This window comes from Emys orbicularis, chromosome 5 (genome assembly GCF_028017835.1).
Source record: "Emys orbicularis isolate rEmyOrb1 chromosome 5, rEmyOrb1.hap1, whole genome shotgun sequence".
NCBI lineage: Eukaryota > Metazoa > Chordata > Testudines > Emydidae > Emys > Emys orbicularis.
Genome location: NC_088687.1, coordinates 121,505,431 through 121,524,738, shown reverse-complemented (window position 1 = coordinate 121,524,738; position 19,308 = coordinate 121,505,431). Strand labels below are relative to the sequence as shown.

At 42.7% G+C, this 19,308-nt stretch overlaps 1 protein-coding gene across 1 annotated transcript in view; it reads right to left on the bottom strand.

Annotated features, from left to right (window-relative positions):
- The window catches only part of TBC1D14 (TBC1 domain family member 14), a 90,659-nt gene extending 72,190 nt beyond the window's left edge, over window positions 1-18,469 (bottom strand). The window contains exon 1 of the mRNA XM_065404894.1: window positions 17,736-18,469. Within this exon, the coding sequence (XP_065260966.1) occupies window positions 17,736-18,454 (719 nt within the window). The 5' untranslated portion in view covers window positions 18,455-18,469. The remainder of the gene's footprint in view (window positions 1-17,735) is intronic.
- Window positions 18,470-19,308: the final 839 nt, after the last annotated feature.

Here is a 19,308-nt window from a genome sequence, read left to right as displayed (position 1 = left end):
CCTCCTGACGCCAACTGGCAGAGGTCACAGAGGGTGCCATGTGTTTTACAGGGATCCCCTGGGTTAGTTATATACATAATACTTCACTAGAGGGCAGCATATCAAGTCTAAATTGAGAGCCAGTAAAAAAAAAAAACACCTCGTCATCATAAACATTGTGAAATGTATGTAAGGAGAATATCGAAAGAGTTATGTACCTATATTAGAAATTACATTATTAAGGTCTGCAAGTTAAAGCAGGTCACTAGAAGGTGACAAACATGTTTCTTTCAGACAGGCAGGAAACGCTTATCTGACTGGTTATACACAAATTGAGTATTCTATACTTCACAAGGGCATGGATCACTTGATTACCTGCTCTGAAGCACCTGGCACTGGCCACTGTCGGAAGACAGGATACTGGGCTAGATGGACCTTCAGTCTGACCCAGTATGGCCGTTCTTATGTGGATACCTGTTTACATACTAAACCACCCGTTGATCAAGTTAAAAAAATTAACAAGAGACCACAAAAATCTACAGGAAAGAATACAGAGTAGGAAGGTGCCCAGTTTATGAATAAAGATCAAAGGACTGTTTTGATCTATCCGGGGTTGCAGACACATATCCTGATAACTTTTACCAAGGAAGTTAGCTGACAGTGTGCTTCATGAATGGAAGATTACAGTCAAATGCCTTGCTGCAGTATGCTGGAAGGATTTTGGCTGAGCTTTTGCTCTTATGAGAGTGTCTTATTAGTTAAGTTTAGGCTCATCTTATGATTTTATATGTAACCTTTTATTTCCAATATTTCTGCTTGCTATCATTCGCATCTGTTCTTTGTTAAATAAACTTATAATGGCTTTCTCTATAAAGAAGTGTTGTGTTTTAATCGGAGCTGTGTTCTATATTGTAGCTGGTAAACTGTGGTGTATTGTTCCTTAGGGAACAGAAGATCTGGGAATTTTGAAAATATCTAGTGAATCGGGTCTAGATGCTCCAGGACAAACGTTTGGAGTGTGCCTATCCTTAACCTGTAAAGAGAGAGCGGGGCCTGCAGAAGCCTTGAAGGTAGTGCTTGTGTTGCCAGAGATTGGTGGTGTTGGGGAACTGACCCACAACAGACAAAGCATCCTCACGCTAAGGCAGGTGGTAATGAGGTGCCTCACAACCCTGGGTATCCCTAGGAAGCATCATATGTACCTTCAGTGGGCATTTTAAAATCTTAAGCACTGAAAATTAAAAAGAGCATCAAGCAGAATTGCAGTTTCGCTGGTCCCAAGATGCTAGCGAGACAAGGTGGGTGAGGTAATATCTTCTACTGAACCAACTTGTTGGTGAGGGAGACAAGTTTGAGACATTTAGTCTAGCAAAGCAGGGCACGTGCACTGAGAGAGATATCATGGAGCATGCAATGCTAGTTGTGGGTGTATGCCACAAAGGGGAAAAACACTGAACTTACTCATTGTAGGAAAGAACGGCTCAATACAATGCTGGGATAAGAACGTCATACTTTTTCTGGTAGAAGTACTTGACTTTAAATGTACACTGTCAATCTATAGGTTCTTTTAGCAATCAACATAGATAATTACACAGCCTTCAATATAAAACTGCTAACTGGCAACAATGATTGACTTGACTCTCACATACAGGCTACCATAATTTCTTATTGGACATCACCCAATGTTCATTTGTAACAGCAAAGAAGTTTATTTTTGTCTTAATGGGAATCTTGCACTCAGTCACCCCTAACCTACTCACGGATGAATGTGGATGGGCATGTGGGGATGGGGAATTTCAATTAAGCTTCCAATGAAGGAGATAACCCACCACTTTTCTATCATATTTTTTATCTTGTTTGCCCTTGTATCCCTTCACCACATTAATTCATATAGCACCCAAAAGTATACTTAATTGCTTTACAGAAATAGAAAAGTTTTATATTTACTCCTACAAGCTTGATACACACATCAATTTCTCCCAGCCAAAATGCTGGATTCTCTAACTAATCCAGAGTTGATGTCATGAGTCTCTAAGGCGTCTCTGTACCCTTAGCCAGCCTCACCGGCAGTGAGCTGAGAGAGGGCAGCCACACAAAACAGGCTGAACTATTTTGCTTGTTGGTCTCAAAGAAGTTTGCAGGGAAAGTGAGCTCTGAGGAGACACATACAAAAAACTCCATTGGGTGAATAGGCCCAGAATTGAGATGCTTGACACACAGCACATCAGGCTCTTCCCTCCTTCCAGAATCACTGCTGGAGAGGTTACAGAGTTAGGGCTTGTCCTCATGGGGGAGGGGGGGGGGGAAAGAGGGGTAAATCGACTTATGTTATGCTACTCCAGTTACATGAATAACTAGACCTGCTAAATTGATCCCTGCTGCATAGATTGCAGCAGTGTCAATCTCCCCGTAGTGAAGACCAGCCCTAAATTATGACAGTCCTTGACAATTTTTGAGGCAATACTTCTCTCATAATGGCCTAGATTACAAGATTTAACAAGTTATATCCATATTAAGCAGGGGGGGAAATAGTATAATCAACATCCAGATAGAGATTAATATTTTTTCTAACACCTGCTATGCCACCAATCTCAGGATATATTCAGTAGCACTCAAAAGTATCCTGCTCCAGACCCATATAACCTAAATTTTAGACTTTTACTCTATTAAGTCTAACAGACCTTCAATTATCCACTGCATTCTTATTGCAGAGTTGTAATGCAACTATCCCCTTTACTTTCTCTCCAGACCATTTTTGTCTTAGCCTTTATTACATCACTTAGAGCAGAAAAACTCCAACTGTATTTTTCCACCTCAATTTTGATATTATCAAACTGAAAATATAAGGGAGCTAAAAATAATGTACTATGGTAATTAAAGAATGGTTTAAAAGTTCATTGATTTATTATGAAAGTTCTCACTTAATATCCAATTATTTAGTCTATTTGCACCATGCATAATGTGTTTTTGCAGAATCAGAGCCACTAAGGGAACACAGAACAGGGTAGAAATTAAGTAGGACTCTTGAAGGTCAAAGTAATGTTGCTGTTTAATTTCTGCACACTGTAATACTCCACAGTGGAAATTACTGATAAAGGAGTCAGACTGAGATTAGGTGGTATTTTGATTATAGATGGTCAGAAATATACCAGTCATGTGACAGGAACTGTGCAGATAGCTGGGGTGTTTTTGTTTTGTTTTGTTTTTTAAACTTAGTTGAGCTATTAGCCACCACAGTCTGAACCAGGGTAATCACCCAAGCTACAAAAAATTGCCGCAAGCTCCTTGATATCGCCACCCACAGATTGAAAGAGTGTACTTCACAATGGCTATGTCTACACTGCCAAGTTTTTTGCCAAAAGTTATACCACCTTTATTAAAGCGCTTTAATTAAAACCTATGTTGTATGTCCACACTAGCTCCTTGTGTCGCTGGAGCGCATCCACACTAGCAGCTCTTGCAATGACAGACAGCGGCGAACTGTGGTAGCTATCCCACCATGCAACTGGCTGCAGGGTGCTTTGGGAAGGATTTGCAATGCCTCATGGGGCTGGTACAGCATCAACATCATGCATCCTACTAGATTGCCAGCCGTTTTTCAACTGAAGTGTGTGAGGGAGCGTGAGATAGGGAGCGTGTATGGATGGGATGGAGGGGGAGAGAGTGTGTGTGTCGGCATGCTGTCTCTCAAGTTCAGACAGCTGCCCAAAGCAACCAGTCCTGAGGCAGGGGGAGGGGGAAACCCCTGACATCAATACCCACCACCCTCCCTGGCTCTGCACAGCACAGCCTCTCTCTCACACACACACCCGCCCCTGCCTGCGTGTTCACCTGCGTGTTTGTAGTGTGGGAGACAGCAGGAGCATTCCACGTTAATGATTTACTCTGTGTGTACCCAGAGCAGCACAGCACCCTGGCTGTCAGAATGGAGCTTTGAAAGGGGAGAGGTGCATGCCTGCAGGGCTGCTGAGTTCAAAACAAGGAGCAGAGCGGTCACTGCAGGCATTGCGGGACACCTCCATGGGCCAATTACACTGATAAAAGCAAGCAAGGTGTTTACACTGGCACTTTGGTGATAAAACCTTTGCACAAAAAGCCTTATCACTCTCGTGGAGGTGGTTTTATTACAACGCTGCAACCGAGGAGTTTCATCCAAAAAGTGATTTTGCAGTGTGTACGCCTCTGCTGTTTCATTGCCAAAAGCTGCCTTTTAGCGAAAAAACTTGCAAGTGTAGACCAAGCCATTGTGTGTAGGTGTTGAACTCTCATAGTTTCCTCTGCACATTTAATGTTCAATGCCTTCTACACTATTCATATTGAGCTACAGGAAAAAAAAAAAAAGGTCTCAAACGCCTCTAACTAATGGAAATGCTTATTCTACCTATATTTCTCCTATCTTTTAAATACTTTAAAATAATTATGAAATATGTATCCTATAATGGTCTGAGAAAAGGAGATACCAGAAATCACATAGGAATAGTGGTTATAATGTCTCAGATTTTACCAAAGACGTTAGGTTTTCCCACTCGAATTCTACTTAGGCCTCACATGTGCCTACTTTTAAAGTACACCTCTACCCCGACATAACGCTATCCTCGGGAGCCAAAAAAAAAAAATCTTACCGCGTTATAGGTGAAACTGCGTTATATCAAACTTGCTTTGATCTGCCGGAGCACGCAGCCCCGCCCTCCCGGAGCGCTGCTTTACCGCATTATATCCAAATTCGTGTTATATTGGGTCGCGTTATATAGGGGAAGAGGTGTAGTTCACTTCCAGTGAGCCATGATGGAGAATCTGACGATTTAGACAATTTTCTGAGTACAACTTGTGAATCTGGTTGATGTTATGAACTTGCTGCATCATCCTCTGCAGGGATATGGAATCCACAGTTTGCTGACAGGACTGTAGCACGTATCTCCTAGACCACATACAAAATGGTGAGTTCTGAGACCTTTAACGGGTCACTTATTTAGCTGGAAGCTGAGACAGTCTGCACCCCTATGTTCACCCCGTTTAAAAGACTATGTTAAATTTTGTACAAAGCATACTATAGAAAGTATCATTTGAAAGCTCATGATTTGCTGATTACTTCCTGATAAAATATGTGTGGCAACATTGTATGTAAAGATATAAGATCCCATGATATTATCAAGACATGTTCCAACATGTTCTGAAGGGCAGTTACAAATAAGTTCCCCAGAGACAAAAAGCTAGCCAACACCTCAGCCAGGTGACAACAAGATCAAATGGACACTCTTCGGAAGGAAAGAGATAGTGGGCAAAAACCTACATTTTGACAAAGCAGCAGCATAAGGTTCCCAGCCACTCAGACTTTGTCTCCTTAACATCAGCTGGAGAAGATTCTTGTGCAAGAGAAATGGCTATAAGAAGCAGATGCCCCAAATCATCTCACCCTTGCTCTCTACTCACGCACCTGAAGAACAAAGGAATCAGCATTGGACTGTGCGGAGGGGAGAGATCCTGACTGAAGGAGGTTCAGCCACTAAGAGTACTGGAATATCTGGTGGTATTCACTCAGCTTGTTAAATCAGGTGTTAGTTGTGTTTTACTTTTAATTTCTTTGTAACCAATTCTGACTTATATGCCTCATTACTCATAGTCACGTAATCTTTCTGTAGTTAATAAATTTGCTTTGTTATTTTATCTAAACCAGTGTGTTTGGCTTAAAATGTTTGGGAAACTTCATTTAGCATAACAAGATTTGTGCATATATTTTTTTATTAATAAATGACGACTTAATATGAGCTTTTATTGTCCAGTACAAGACGCACACTTCTGGGGGAAAGTCTGGGACTGCGAGTTTGCTGGTGTTGTCCTGTAATGTATACTGTATACTCATACAGTATAGCTGGGAGTGATTTACATGCTGGAGGCTGTGTGTGAGCAGACCAAGAGTGGTTACTCTCACAGCGAAGCTAGGTAAAAAGTACACCAGGTTGGAAAAATGGGGGGGACACAGCTGTCCATCAGTCCAGATTGTACCCTAGGTAACCTCTCAGAAGCATCTTGGGACAATAGGTTAGCTGAAGCCCAAGGAACAAGCTTGAGGGAAGATTCAAGGAGACATGGGAAGCTTTGGGCAGGAAAGAGGAAGAGATGGGCATGCTTTTGTAGCCAGGGAATTCAACTCAGTTGGGGGGCCAGCTGTGAGTAGAGAGTTAGCTGATCTAGAAAGGCTCCCTGATTCTCAAAAGAAGCTACAAGCTGCAAGACAAGGATCCCAAACACGCCAGAGGACTCTACAGAAGCCTAAAGAATGTTCCAGAGTAGTGAGGAACCCAGGGGCAGGGAAATGCATATAGGTGTGCGTGTACTGTTTTGTATACATTTGTATTTCTCTTGCTACCTAAGCTGTACGGGGAGATTTTGGCAAACCAGTAAAGTGCCTGAAACCACTATGGCTTATTGCTAAAAGCAGCCTAGTCAGCAGGCTTAGCTTAACCAAGGCAGGAGGGGAAAGGGTTTTGGGTGCCACAGAAAGGGCAGCTTGACCCCACATCCTTCCTGATAAGAATTGTGTTGAAGTTGCTGATACATGCATTTTAGAAGAGCAGGATGTGCCCCAGGAATGTCTATTGGGGCCTCAAGGTTGCAAATGCTGGAAAGACCCACACCTGGTTAATCAATAATCAGAAGGAACCTCTTGCTTGACCATTGAAACTTCTTACTTAACAAGGTTTCTTTAAGGGACATGTCATTCTATTACTAATGTATAAATAAGGGGGGGAAAGTTGGAGGTAGTTGGACTCTTTTGGACTCTCCCTCTGAATACATCTTGCGGTCCCCACTGGCAGACTGAAGATTTGGCCACCGGAAGCCTGCCGCTGTGTCACTCGAGAGCCACACTCAGCTTTGGGGTGTTTTACTAACCTGTTGCGGACATGTGTAAGTGCTTGAGACTAAGTAAAGTTTAGCTTTAAGTGAAAGCACTCTTGTGTTGTCCTGTTTGTGACAGCCATCTATCGGTCGGACGGCCATGTCTCTCCGATCTATTTCCTGACACCACCTTGCACAGAGTAAAAGTTACCAAGAGCTTTGGGTTGAAAGAACCCTGGGTAACAAAGGAAAGGAAAATAGCATTTCAGAATCCTGGGTAAAAGTCCATCCACGTGTCAGTTTGCTTTCACTATTGCATGCCCACAAATAGGTAAACTGTAAACTGGAAGGCTCACACCTTTGGTAGGATTCAGTGGGGAATATTCAAAAGCTGCTGAGGAGGTGGCACTAGTTCCAGGGTACAGGGTCCCCACTGCAACCAGGGTGTCAGACATGAGGTCCACGCCTGGTGCGCATGCCTACAGGTCCAAAGCCAGGGACAGTGCCTAAAACTCTTCATGGCTCCAGCAAGTTAAGAGCACGTAGGATTCAGCATTTGGATCCCATCACAACAGGGGGAGCTCAACCAGATATAACAACAGGCACATACTCAACTTCAATTTAGAAAATGATTTAGCAACTCCATTTGGTACACAGCAGAAGACATTCCCACATCCTGACCACTTAACATTACCCTTGAGAAAGAATCCTTTGTTTATTATAATGACTTGCCACTCAAAAACTCTAATTTATCAAATTCAATAAATGGTCCCATAAAGGACAATCCAAAGTTTAAGTTCATTGTACAGACGAGTAGTAAAGGACACATGGATGCAACAATAAAAGTAGGAAATTTAGTTTCTGACATATTAGATTCCTTTTTCTTACACAAATAGTATCTGCCCCTACCACAAAGCACTTTCTATTTACAAGGGTAGTCTATTTTACAAATGCGGTGAGAAGCCTAGAGGTCAGGAACATTTCCATTAGAGGACTTTAAGAAGTTTGATAATAAAAGGACACCTTGAAAGTAATCAGTCCCTTATTCCTTGTGTCATACCAACTGACCTTGGAGCTAAAAATAAATGAAGCTGAGTTACGTGTCTCATTCTCACAAGTTATAGGCAACACACTAAAAACACATCCAAATGCATTAGCTTTATGATTCTTCCCGAATAAATCCTTAAACATTTTACTCAAAAACCCAGGCTACATAGCTGGTTTTGCTAGCCATAGTAAATGCTGAGGATGCTGACAATCAGCAGCTAATCAGTCCCAAAAATTTTGCTTGCTGCTAAACAAGGAAATAGAAACTATATATTCCAGTGTTTTCCCACAGCACTCCACACAAAGATATGATCCTCTATAAAAGTCTGCATACTGGACATGGTAGAAAACTAAATCTTTAGAAACCACCAAGAAATGAGTTTTAAAGTATTAATATAGAAACGTTTAATTAGAAAGTGACGAGTCTAGCACACACACCTCCATATATTGAGAATAGAGGTATTGCAAACGAATAAAAAAAGCCAGGCTGACAAGGGACACATGGGGGGAGGTGGAGGGGGAAAAATATATTAAAATCTGATGCTGCAAATGCATTATCTGTAGGGTTGCCAAGATTAAAGATTATGTCATGTGAAGAAACCTCCAGGAATACGTCCAACTAAAATTGGCAACCATTATATGTGGTTCTGATGCAACATCCACTTCATATATTTGCAGCTAACATATACTGACTTCCTGTTCATGTGTGATGCCTTTTGTCAATATCCCCCCCTCATAAAAAATAAAAATAAAAATTATGTTTGCTTTCCTGTGACCTGATGTTAATGATTATTGTACTAAATAACTCACTCACCACATTGTATTTAACTTTTCCTGAAAGAAAATATTTAAGAATCTCAGAAACAGAACTCAAAGAGTGGACAATTTCATGTACCAGAAAGAGTAAAAAACAACAACAAGGAACTAGAGGCATTTCAACCATCCTGTTCAATTTATTTACGCTGGAAACTAATTAAAAGTTTCTTGCCAGCAGAAGGATTTAAGATGGAGCACCTTTCTCCCTACCCCTCCCGAAGGAGCCTCTCAAATGAGTTTTAGTAAGAAGTTGAAAAAGAAATAAAACACTACAATTCAAATTAGATAGTACAACAGTTGTCTAAAATCTACATAGGAGGGGCATGAACTAAAGTTAATTGATCGTTTCACTTCAACATCTAGTCGAGAAGAGGCCACATGACAAAGGTCATACTTTTGCCTAGCAATTTAACAATAAGCACATTATTAATATTGCAAACGAACTTCACCCACTTTCAGCAATCTTTATCAAAAGTAAGTATTGATACATGATCATTCCAATGCAACCTTGCAAGAAAAAAAGACTTGCTGAAAATAGCAAACATGATTTTGTTATTCAAGTCTTTTTGTTTTTGGTTCTGTGATAAGAAACACTGGGGGAGGAAAGGGACAACTATGGAAGAGCATTGCCCTTTTATTCTTGTTTGAATCAGCTTGCAGTAATCCAGACCTTAACACAAGCATACAGATCACTAGTTTGCTCAAGAAAAGTTCTAAAATGGGTAGGCCTAAGATGAAATATTGATCCTGATATCAAGTTCCCCAGTCCATTACTCTATTTTAAATATTGTCAATTTTAGTCTCTCCCCTGCTACAGGGTCAACAGGTCTCAGCAGATGCCCCCCACAAACAAACAGCAGATAAGGTTAGGGAGTCCTGGAGTCCAGCAGAGCAGCTGTGCCCACCTTTGCTTCATTGTCATTAAACATTTGATTTCTGGAATTCAGAATTTCAACCTTTGGAGCCCTCCAGCTGCAATTAATTGACTTTTTGTGGATTTTTTTTTTTTTTTTTTTTTTTTTATTTTACTTATTCTCCCTCACATTGCCTCCTGCTCCTATCCTCCTCCATGACTTCACCCTTCCTTCCTCTATTCATCTTCTTACCCCTCCCACGATGTTCCAGCAGCCCTCTATAATAAAATTATATCTATTCATTTAAAGATAGAACAGGCACAGGAAAAATACGGTTTGAACATTCCAGCTGTGCATACTGTTAAACTGTCTAATTGCAAAAATCTTACAGCCATTATCCTCCTGCTTCCTCCCTCTTCTCCTTCACCCACTTGTGTCTTGTCTCAAACTAGCTTATAAATACTGTAGAGCAGGGACTGTTTTCTGTTACATTTACACTGTCCTTAGTACCAGGGGGTACCAGTCCTGATTGCGGCCTCCAGGTACTACTGAAAATATAAATAATGAGTAAGGGAAAGATTAAAGGAGATAAAGGCCATTTGTTTAGTGATTTTTGTATGCTTTTATCAACAATTTAGTTCTAAAGCATTTTAATAAAATTTATTATTTTTACTCTGTCACAACAGTGTGCCAATAACAAAAAAGACCTAAGAATGTACTGGGTGCAGGAAAGCCTGAATTCCCCGTCCCCCGCTATCTATCTGATGGCTGCTGGTTTGATTTGTTTTAATGTTTCCGAAGAGAAAAAGTGAATATTAGGTTTCCCCACCAGCTTCCGTTTCAGAGAAATCACATATACGAAGAGCTAGGAATTCACTAATTATAACCCGTGCACGGTCACAAAGGTTTTGAAGTAACCAGTATAAAGTTTCACCCTATGTCATGTTACGTACTTGGAGGAGGTCTGGGGCTAGCAGGGTGACCAGATTTCCCGATTTTATAGGGACAGTCTTGATATTTGGGGCTTTTTTTAATATATTACCTATTACCCTCTACCCCCGTCCAGATTTTTCACACTTGCTATCTGGTCAGCCTAGGGGCTAGGTAACATCCGTAAAGCTTATTTTTTTTTTTTTTAATGCTACACAAAACAGCTAGGTGTGTTACTCTTTTGAGTAGGAGTCAGAGTCCATAAACATTCCTTATCAAAAAGACACGGACTAGGATTTCAGCCTGAACCTCAGACTTATAGGAGAGTCCTCAAGCCAGCCTCCAGAATCTCAGTGTTTTTAACACAGACAAATGCATTAACGTTCCAAACTTCCGCCAGCGTTCCCTCTAATTTTTCACATACATGTGCAGAATGAATTTTGTTATGTGCACCAATATGGAAGTGATGTGTGACACATCACCTCCATATTGGTGAACATAACAAAATTCATGTGGTGGGGGTGGGGCAAAGGGGTTCAGAGTGTGGGAAGGGGCTCAGGGCTGAGGCAGAGGGTGGGGGTTGGGGGGTGCGGGCTCTGGGGTGGGGCTGGGGATAAGGGGCTCAGGGCTAGGGCAGAGGGTTGGGTGTGGGGGGGAAGGAGAGGGCTCTGGGGTGGGGCCAGGGATGAAGGGTTTGGGGGTACAGGCTGCCTCGGGGCTACGGCGGGGAGAGGACTCCCCCCAGTTCTCTCTCCCTGCAGCAGCAGCACCTGGGCTGGGGGGGAGGCGCCTCTCCCCGCCACAGCAACTCCGGGGCTGGGGCCGCAGGATAGGCACCCCTCCCCTGGCCGTGACAGGTGCTGGGCTCGGGCCAGGGGAGGGATGCCCCAGCTGCGGCAGGTTGGGAGCTGGGCTAGGATGGGAGGGGGGGAGGGGCACCACTCCCCCAGCCGCAGCAGGTCCCGGCCAGGAGAGTTCCTGGAGCACCTACGCGGCACTTAATAGGCTACTGCACTGCTGCACATCTTACAGGGAACTTAGGTCACAAGCCTGAAAATGGATAAAAGATCAGAGGTAGACTAGTGAGATAGCTCGTCTCCAAGAGCTCACACCAAGACCTCTTGAATCTTCGAGCCCCATGGTTATCAGAATTCTATTAAAATAGTGGAGCAATTGCATTACCAGCATTTCTCAAAATGGGAGAGGAACATGTGTACATGGGACAGGAGCGGGGGTTGGGGGGGGGGGGGGGGGAGTAACCACCTCCAAAGGGGACAGATAAGAGAAAGATCTCTGATTTTCCAGTTTCCCTCTAATGGCAGGCACAGGTGCAAGTTAACCTCTCAAAAGAAATGCATGATCATACTACCATATTTCCATAATATTATCAGGGAAAAATAAGGCCTTTATACTCTTAAAACCATGCCACCTTTCCAATTGTCAGTACAACAAAGAGATTACAGGATATTCTCTTTTCATTGTTTCAAAACAGCAAGAGACAGCTTTAAAAAGGGTTTTCACTAATTATCCCCAAGCCCTGTATCAACAGACCCATCTACATTCCTCCTTGATTGCAAATTAGAGCAATTCTTTTTCAGTGGCCATAACCAGATATTTTGCACTGGGAATAATAAAAGGAGAAGTATGCTCTCTCTCCTTTCTCTAGGATTATAAAGACAATGACCCAAGTAAAGTAGTAACAGGCCACAGTCATAAATGTGTTGACTAGACTTGGATTACATGTATGGTATCCAGGTTTGAGCCAGATCCATCTTCCCAGAGAACTTACTGAAAGATGCTTTTTTGTGGGAGGGGGAGAGGAAGATGGAAAAGATAAAAGACACCCTGGCAGCAAGGAAAAGCCTTGTGGTGCCTGCTCTCTCCCAATGACTTTATAAAGATTGCTGTTCCTTATCTGGTGTCCTTGAATACGTGGATTTAAAAAAAAATAAGTATCACACACCCTTGGAAGAATGTATTGGCTCACACTACTGAGGGCACAGCTCCTTCTACAGGAGTGAATGCAGAGAAAAAGAAGACGAACTCCACAGATCAGTTCCCAGCAGGGCACGCTCCAACAGACAATAAATGTGTGGCCAAAGATTTATGTGAAAAGCCTCACTGACGCAGATAGCACACAGAAAGCTGGGCCCGGATGGCAATGCTCATAAAGGCTCTGACTCAGAAAACCAGTTAAGCACATGAGTACACTTAGAGTTAAGCACATTTTCATGTGCAGTATTGCTGAATCAGAGGCTAAACATACAATTAATTTATAGCTTCCTCCCATCCTCCATGGCATAGGGAGGAAGAGAGAAGAGCCATTATTTCCCCTCTTCTGTATGGGGAGTATCTACAGGACACCAATCTGATCATTTCTTTATCTGTGTTCCTTTTTCAGGGCAATTTGCTTTATTCAGTCAACTTTAAAAACCTCACTTTTGTCTGAAAGGGTTTTTTTTTGGTGGGTGGGGAAGGAGATGCCTACTTCAAGCACAATAACTAAGATCCCCAAGAGAAAGCTGCCAAGAAGTTTATTTACTTTGTGCTTTTGTCAGCACTTTCTCCCCTATCAGTTTCTCAGCTGTATTCACAAGCAGCTCAACCCTTTCTCATGAACAAGTCCAATGACATCACACTTATGGCTTCCTCTAGGAGAAATTTTACACACGCACGCACACACACTCTTCAATAGGGTGGCTACCAGTAAGAGAGCAGCTTCTGTTTCTGAGTTTGGGTCACCTTGTCATGAAGGCAGGGAGCAACAGAAGCTATTTGAGGGAGCAATCATCTTCACATTCAGGGCTTATCCACACTTAAATTTTATAGCGCTCTAACTTGCTGGCTCAGGGGTGTGAAAAATCACCCCCCTGAGCACAGCAAGTCTGAGTGCTTTAAAGTGCTAGCATAGACAGGCTCCGAGCACGTGCTCCCAGGGCTCGGCGCTAATCTCCTCGTGGAGGTGGATTACCAGGAGCGCTGGGAGAGCTCTCTCCCAGCGCTCATGCGCGACCACACTCGCACTTCAAAGCGCTGCTGCAGGAGTGTTCCCGCGGCAGCACTTTGAAGTCTCCAGTGTAGACATACCCTCAGAGGTTTGAGGAGTGGAGTGGGAACACAAGTCAGGAGGGAAGTGCAAAGAGCTTTCTTCACTCTGCTCCCTGAGTGAACATGGAGTCCCTTCACTTTTCAAACTCCTTTCAAGGGGCTAGGGATTGACAAGCTGCTGATAGCCTTAGTGATGTGCCCTAAGATTATATCACGGAGGTCGCTGGAAGAGACAGATTCCGTGACTTCCAGCGACCTCCGTGACATTGGGGGCCCCACAGCTGACCAGCTGCTGCTGGCAGCGGGGGGCCCACAGCGGCTCAGCCTCTGCTGACTGACCAGTTGCCCCCGCTGGCAGTGACCCCTGAGCTGCTCAGCCACTGCCGCTGCTGGCAGGGGTCCCCCCTGCAGCAGCTCAGCTGCTGCGAGCAGCCAGGTCCCCACCGCAGTTCACAGTTGCCAGTGGCAGCAGCAGCAGAGGGACCCTGGAGCTGCTTAGCAGCAGCCGGGGAACCTGCATCTCCCAGACGCTGGAGCCCCCTGCAGCTCCCCAGCCTCCACCGCTAGCAGGGGCCCCCCATATCTCCCCTGCCACCGCGAGCAGCAGGGGCACACATCCCAGCAGCTCCCAGCCCTGCAGGGGGACCACTCCCAGCCACTGGGCAATGGGGTTTCTGCAGCTCCCAGCTGCTAGAGGTGAGTGGGGGCGGGGGGGAAGGGCAGGGTGCCAGACCCTCCTCCCTCCCCATTTTGTCAGGGATGTTTCTAGTAAAAGTCAGGGACCAGTCACGGCTTCGGTGATTTTTTGTTTTTTGCCTGTGACCAGTCCCTGACTTTTACTAAAAATATCCATGACAAAATTGTAGCCTTACACATCACTAACCAAACTTTTACTACTACAGGTCCCCATCAAGGTTGAGTTCAAATGACAGCTTCAGAAAAAGAAGTAATTCCATACTGAAGGCATTCTAGTGGTTTTTTTTTTTTTTAAAACACTAGAATCGCTGCAACGATACTGAAGTTGTGCTACCATATGGATTTAGGGCCCCTAGACTTCTGGCCATTGTTAACTACTGCACCTGTGCTTTATCTGGTGTGGACCAATGAGTCCTTCCACAGGACAATAGTTGCAAATTTAAAATGCAATTACTTGAAAATTCAGATTGGTGAAGAGGGGAGTGATATCTACAGAAATAAATAAATTTCACCCAGGACTTAACAGCCAGAGGTACAAATTCTCACTCTCCCTGTAATGGAATGCTCAACTGTATTATGCTGTTCAGACAGTAGGTAGCACTACTGTGCGCCACTTACAGGTACTTATTTAAATAAACTTCACCCATACCTGGCAGTACATAAAAGGATCTTATGGAAGACACATCTATGGTATCTCTCTTTGAGAGGGAAGCTCTGTAGTCAGTCCATATCTGATACAGAAGCCTGACCTGCAAGTTGAGGCCCTGTACAAGAAATACATGATACTCCCTCCCGACTCCCAGCAAATTAACTGAATAAAATGGAGTCTTCAACAGTTCTCTCTTATTTCTCAGAGAACAGGATAAATCTCAAAGGAAACAAAGAACTGAAGCTGTGGAGCAGAATCTTTCCAAGGCAAGCACTTACTAGAACCTCTAACAGATGCCTCAATATTAGTGGTCTCCAAGGTAGCATGTGTTTCTGCACTGTGAGGAACAGAGGAAAGTTAGCACCAGGGTGCCATTCTTACACTAGTACAAGATCTCTTGCTGTTAGGTTGATTTTTCCAAGCCCACATATAAAGGAATGCCTCATTGACGTAGTTCCACCAAGGTTTAAAAACTCTGCAGGTTCATTAGATATAGTTACACAAAAAGAAAAATAAAGACAGGAACTGGGTGTCTAAGTGCCTACAAAAGCATGACTTACAACATTAAGTGCTTGGGAAATACGGTTGAGATATCTAGGAAGTGGACAAATAGGTTATATGTGCACACAGGAATGCTGTGTGAAAGACGCAAGGCCATATGGACAATTTCTAATGAGGCAAGTGACAGCAAGTTCCAATCCTGAACAACATCTATGATCCAACTAGTAAATAAGGTTTTCAGGGCTCTTTCAGGTGAAGCAGACACAAGTTCAAAAGGTTTCTACTTGTCTGAGCCACATGAAAGCTACCCCCAGTTAAGGGAAGGAGTAAGAGCAGTAGACAAATGGATTACTTAGCTTCTATGCTGAACTGAGTCTCATATGCACTCCTGGTTGTATCACTCAGTGCCAGAAGTTACCTGTTAGACACGATATGGTACTTTGTTGAAAAATATTTCCCTTTTAGGGAATACCAAAGGTGTCAGTTTTGCTTTCAACCAGGGTGGATAAAAATGTGCTTTTAAAAAGATTTAAAAATTTAAATAAAATGTAAATTAAATACAGATTTAACTATTAAAGCAAACTATTTAAAATTTAATAGCACTCTAACTTGCTGGCTCAGGAGTGTGAAAAATCATCCCCGAGCACAGCAAGTCTGAGCACTTTAAAGCGCTAGTGTAGACAGGCTCTGAGCACTGGGACCATGCTCCCAGCGCTTGGCGTAAATCCCCTCGTGGAGGCGGATTACCAGAAGCGCTGGGAGAGGTCGCGTGCAACCACACTCGCACTTCAAAGCGTTCCCACAACACCGCTTTGAAGTTTCCAGTGTAAACATACCCATAGTGGAGTACTCAAATATACTGGAACTTCAAAATTATTTTATTGTTAAGACATTGTTCTCTAAGTGATTTAGAGTCAGTTTAATAGTTCTAAATCAACAGCTTTTGTTTCTTTTCCCCCCCATTAAGACACTCTTTCAGAGAAGTAACAGAAATGATTGTTCTGTCAGTGTTTCATTAGTCTTTTCTTTTGGCAAATAGAGAAGTTTAAATAAAGAAGAGTAAGTGGTTCATTGAAATAATCAGATAGGCAAAACAGGCTTTTTATAGCCAAAGCTGCAGAACACAGAAATAACTTCCAATCAATAACTGATTTGAATTCGACACCGTACTAGACAACTTGCTCCAAAAATTATCTTAGCTAACGTACCTCAACACAAAAGAATTATTCAGGGTGGTACACATGATGTTTGTGTACTAGCTCTGCTTGCTTGATAAGAAATATCAGTTTAAATACATTATTTTTAATGTAGGAAGCCAGGGCAGCCTTTCAAAAATGTAACTGCTTCAGTGCTGCCCCAGATGTTGCCATTTCAATAATTACCATAAGTGCTCAAGTTCCACATTCTACCTCTGGTCTTGACATTTTCCCATTATGAAGACACAAGCAAATGAGGTGGTCAACAGTATTGTTTCCTAATCTTGATAGCAAAGATGAGCAGTCTAAATACCACTGGTCATAAGGTTAAGATTTTGTCGTGGTTATTTTTAATAAAAGTCATGGACAGGTCATAGGCAATAAACAAAAATTCACAAAAGCCCACGACTTTTACTAAAATAACCAGGGACGTGGGGGCTGACCACTGGGGGGACTGAAGTCTGAGCCCTGCGTGGGGGGGAGGGAGGGAAGGCTGAAGCTGAAGAAGTCATGGAGGTTCATTAAAGTCATGGAATCCATGACTAAATCATATCCTTAGTCATTTGTCACCTTATCAGTGAACTGATGACCTTAAGTCAAACAAAATAAAATGTTTGACAAATATTTCGACTTTAAGTGGAATGTGTTTACATTTAATATTATTAAAATACTTAGCACCGCTAGAACATTTTCTATTCCTAGACCTCCAAGTGCTTTACAACAGTGGGCAAGTATCCTCTTAATTTGGCCGACAGGGAAACCAAGGCATATGTTTAGTGACTTACCCAAGGTCATACAGTAAGTCAATGGCAAAGCCAGGAAGAAAATCCAAATCTCCTGGGGTCCAGTTCAGAGCCCTTTCCCCCAGAACCTTGCTTCCCCCCTTTAAACACAGCTGCAAAGAAGAGAGTTCCACCTTCATTCACCTCATGTGCAGAGTTCAAGCTTCTGTGGATCCCAACCACAGAGCATAGAACCTTACCCACTGCAATGTTTCAGCCATGCGCAGCTCTGGCCTACTCAGGCAGAGCAGAAAGATGGCAGTAATCTTCATACCCAGAGGAACTAGAATTGTTAGCTGAAGGTGTAACTCTTTACCATAAAACCCCTTAAGCACCTCCTAGCCCCCAATACATAGTCAGAATGCTGTAACTTTTTTCTTAAGTATCAAAATCCCATTACCTGGCAAAGAAGCTAGTGAAGGGTCCCAATATTTTCAATTTACTGTCCACATCTGCTTCTTGACAACACGCCTGCTGGCTTTGATCATTGGTCTCCTTAGTGGAATTCAATGTAACATCTGAAAACTGCGCTTCATCAGTCTCCAGGGTCACTATTGCACTTGAGCTGCTTGTGACCATGAAGTCCAAAATGTCCTCATTGCTAACGGATAAAGTTGTTGACAGTTCTGTGCTGAGACTAGACACACTACAGACAGAGATATCATCACTTCGGTTCAGAGCTTTGGAAGTTGGACTGTATAGTTTCACTGTGTCGTATCCAGTTCTTGGAAAAGTTGAGGACTTTCGTACACTGTGTTCATGTTCAGCATTCAAAGAAAGTGGAGGCACATAAGACAGCAGCATGCATGCATTCTGAAAAGTTCTCTCGGGCATGATTTCAGACTCAGACTGTTTTCTCTTCACATTTAAAACACTGCAGTGAACAGGCTCCGGATTCCCTATTTCTAGAGTTGGAATACCAGAATCTACAGATTTAAGGCTACGGCTATCTTCTAAAGCACTAGAATGCTGGCTAGGTCCATACTCAGGCAAAGAGGGCACTCTCGGGGCCCTTGAATTCAAGTTTTGAAGATTCTGGATACTGTTGCCCACTTTGGTGTCCAGAATTCCCATCAAACTCAAACCATTTAAGGAGTTGGATACATTTACATCAGTCATCTTGGTCCAATTGGTAACTAGTAAAAGGAAAGAACAGTTTTGTTTTTATTAAACACTTCAAAAAGTCTCTCTTATTAAAGAACTAATTACTATCATGTAGCTGTCACACAGTACCTAGGGAAAAATCATACACAAAGAATAAACCAAGTAACTGAGGTAGAGGGGCACCGATAACTGAATCATATGTTAGTAACAACGTAAAGCAGTTTGTTTATAACAACTTAGGTTACTAGAAGTGAACAAGGTTTTTCTTAAAAACTACTTCCTTGTCATTACTTATACTCTTTACTTTGTATACTTCTCTCAGCATGTAAAGTGAAAATTCAGCAGTGTCAGTTTCTCTTTCAGTGCTTCCATGATGGGGATTTCAAAAGGTGTTTTCAATGGAATCTTAAGGTGTCAAGAAAGCTTTACAGTGACACAGGAGCTTCACTTAGTTAAGTTCCATCATGACATTGGTATAAGGTGGACCTTTTCAATTTTCTCAGATCAATGTACATAAACTGATTTCTTTTAAATTTGGTATGCCTCAGGAGGGTGCAGGGTAGGCGTAGTGATCCAAATTTGGAGTCAGTTGAGATCTATGGGTTCTGGAGATATATGCCTCCCTCCCCCAGCCATTTTTAAAAAAGCTTCTAGGCAGGATTTTTGTTTTTGCCCAGAGCTAAAGAGCAAACTATTTATGTGATCTGGGTCAGAATGGTCTCAAACTGTCAAGTTTTACCCAAGGTAGTGCATGGCACCCACTAAGTCTTCAGGGGAACAAATTTGAGACTATTTAGGAAAATGTTTTTTTGTTTTTTGGGGGGTTTTTTACACTGCACAGAAAAACAGCTAGAGGGTTTCCATTCCTG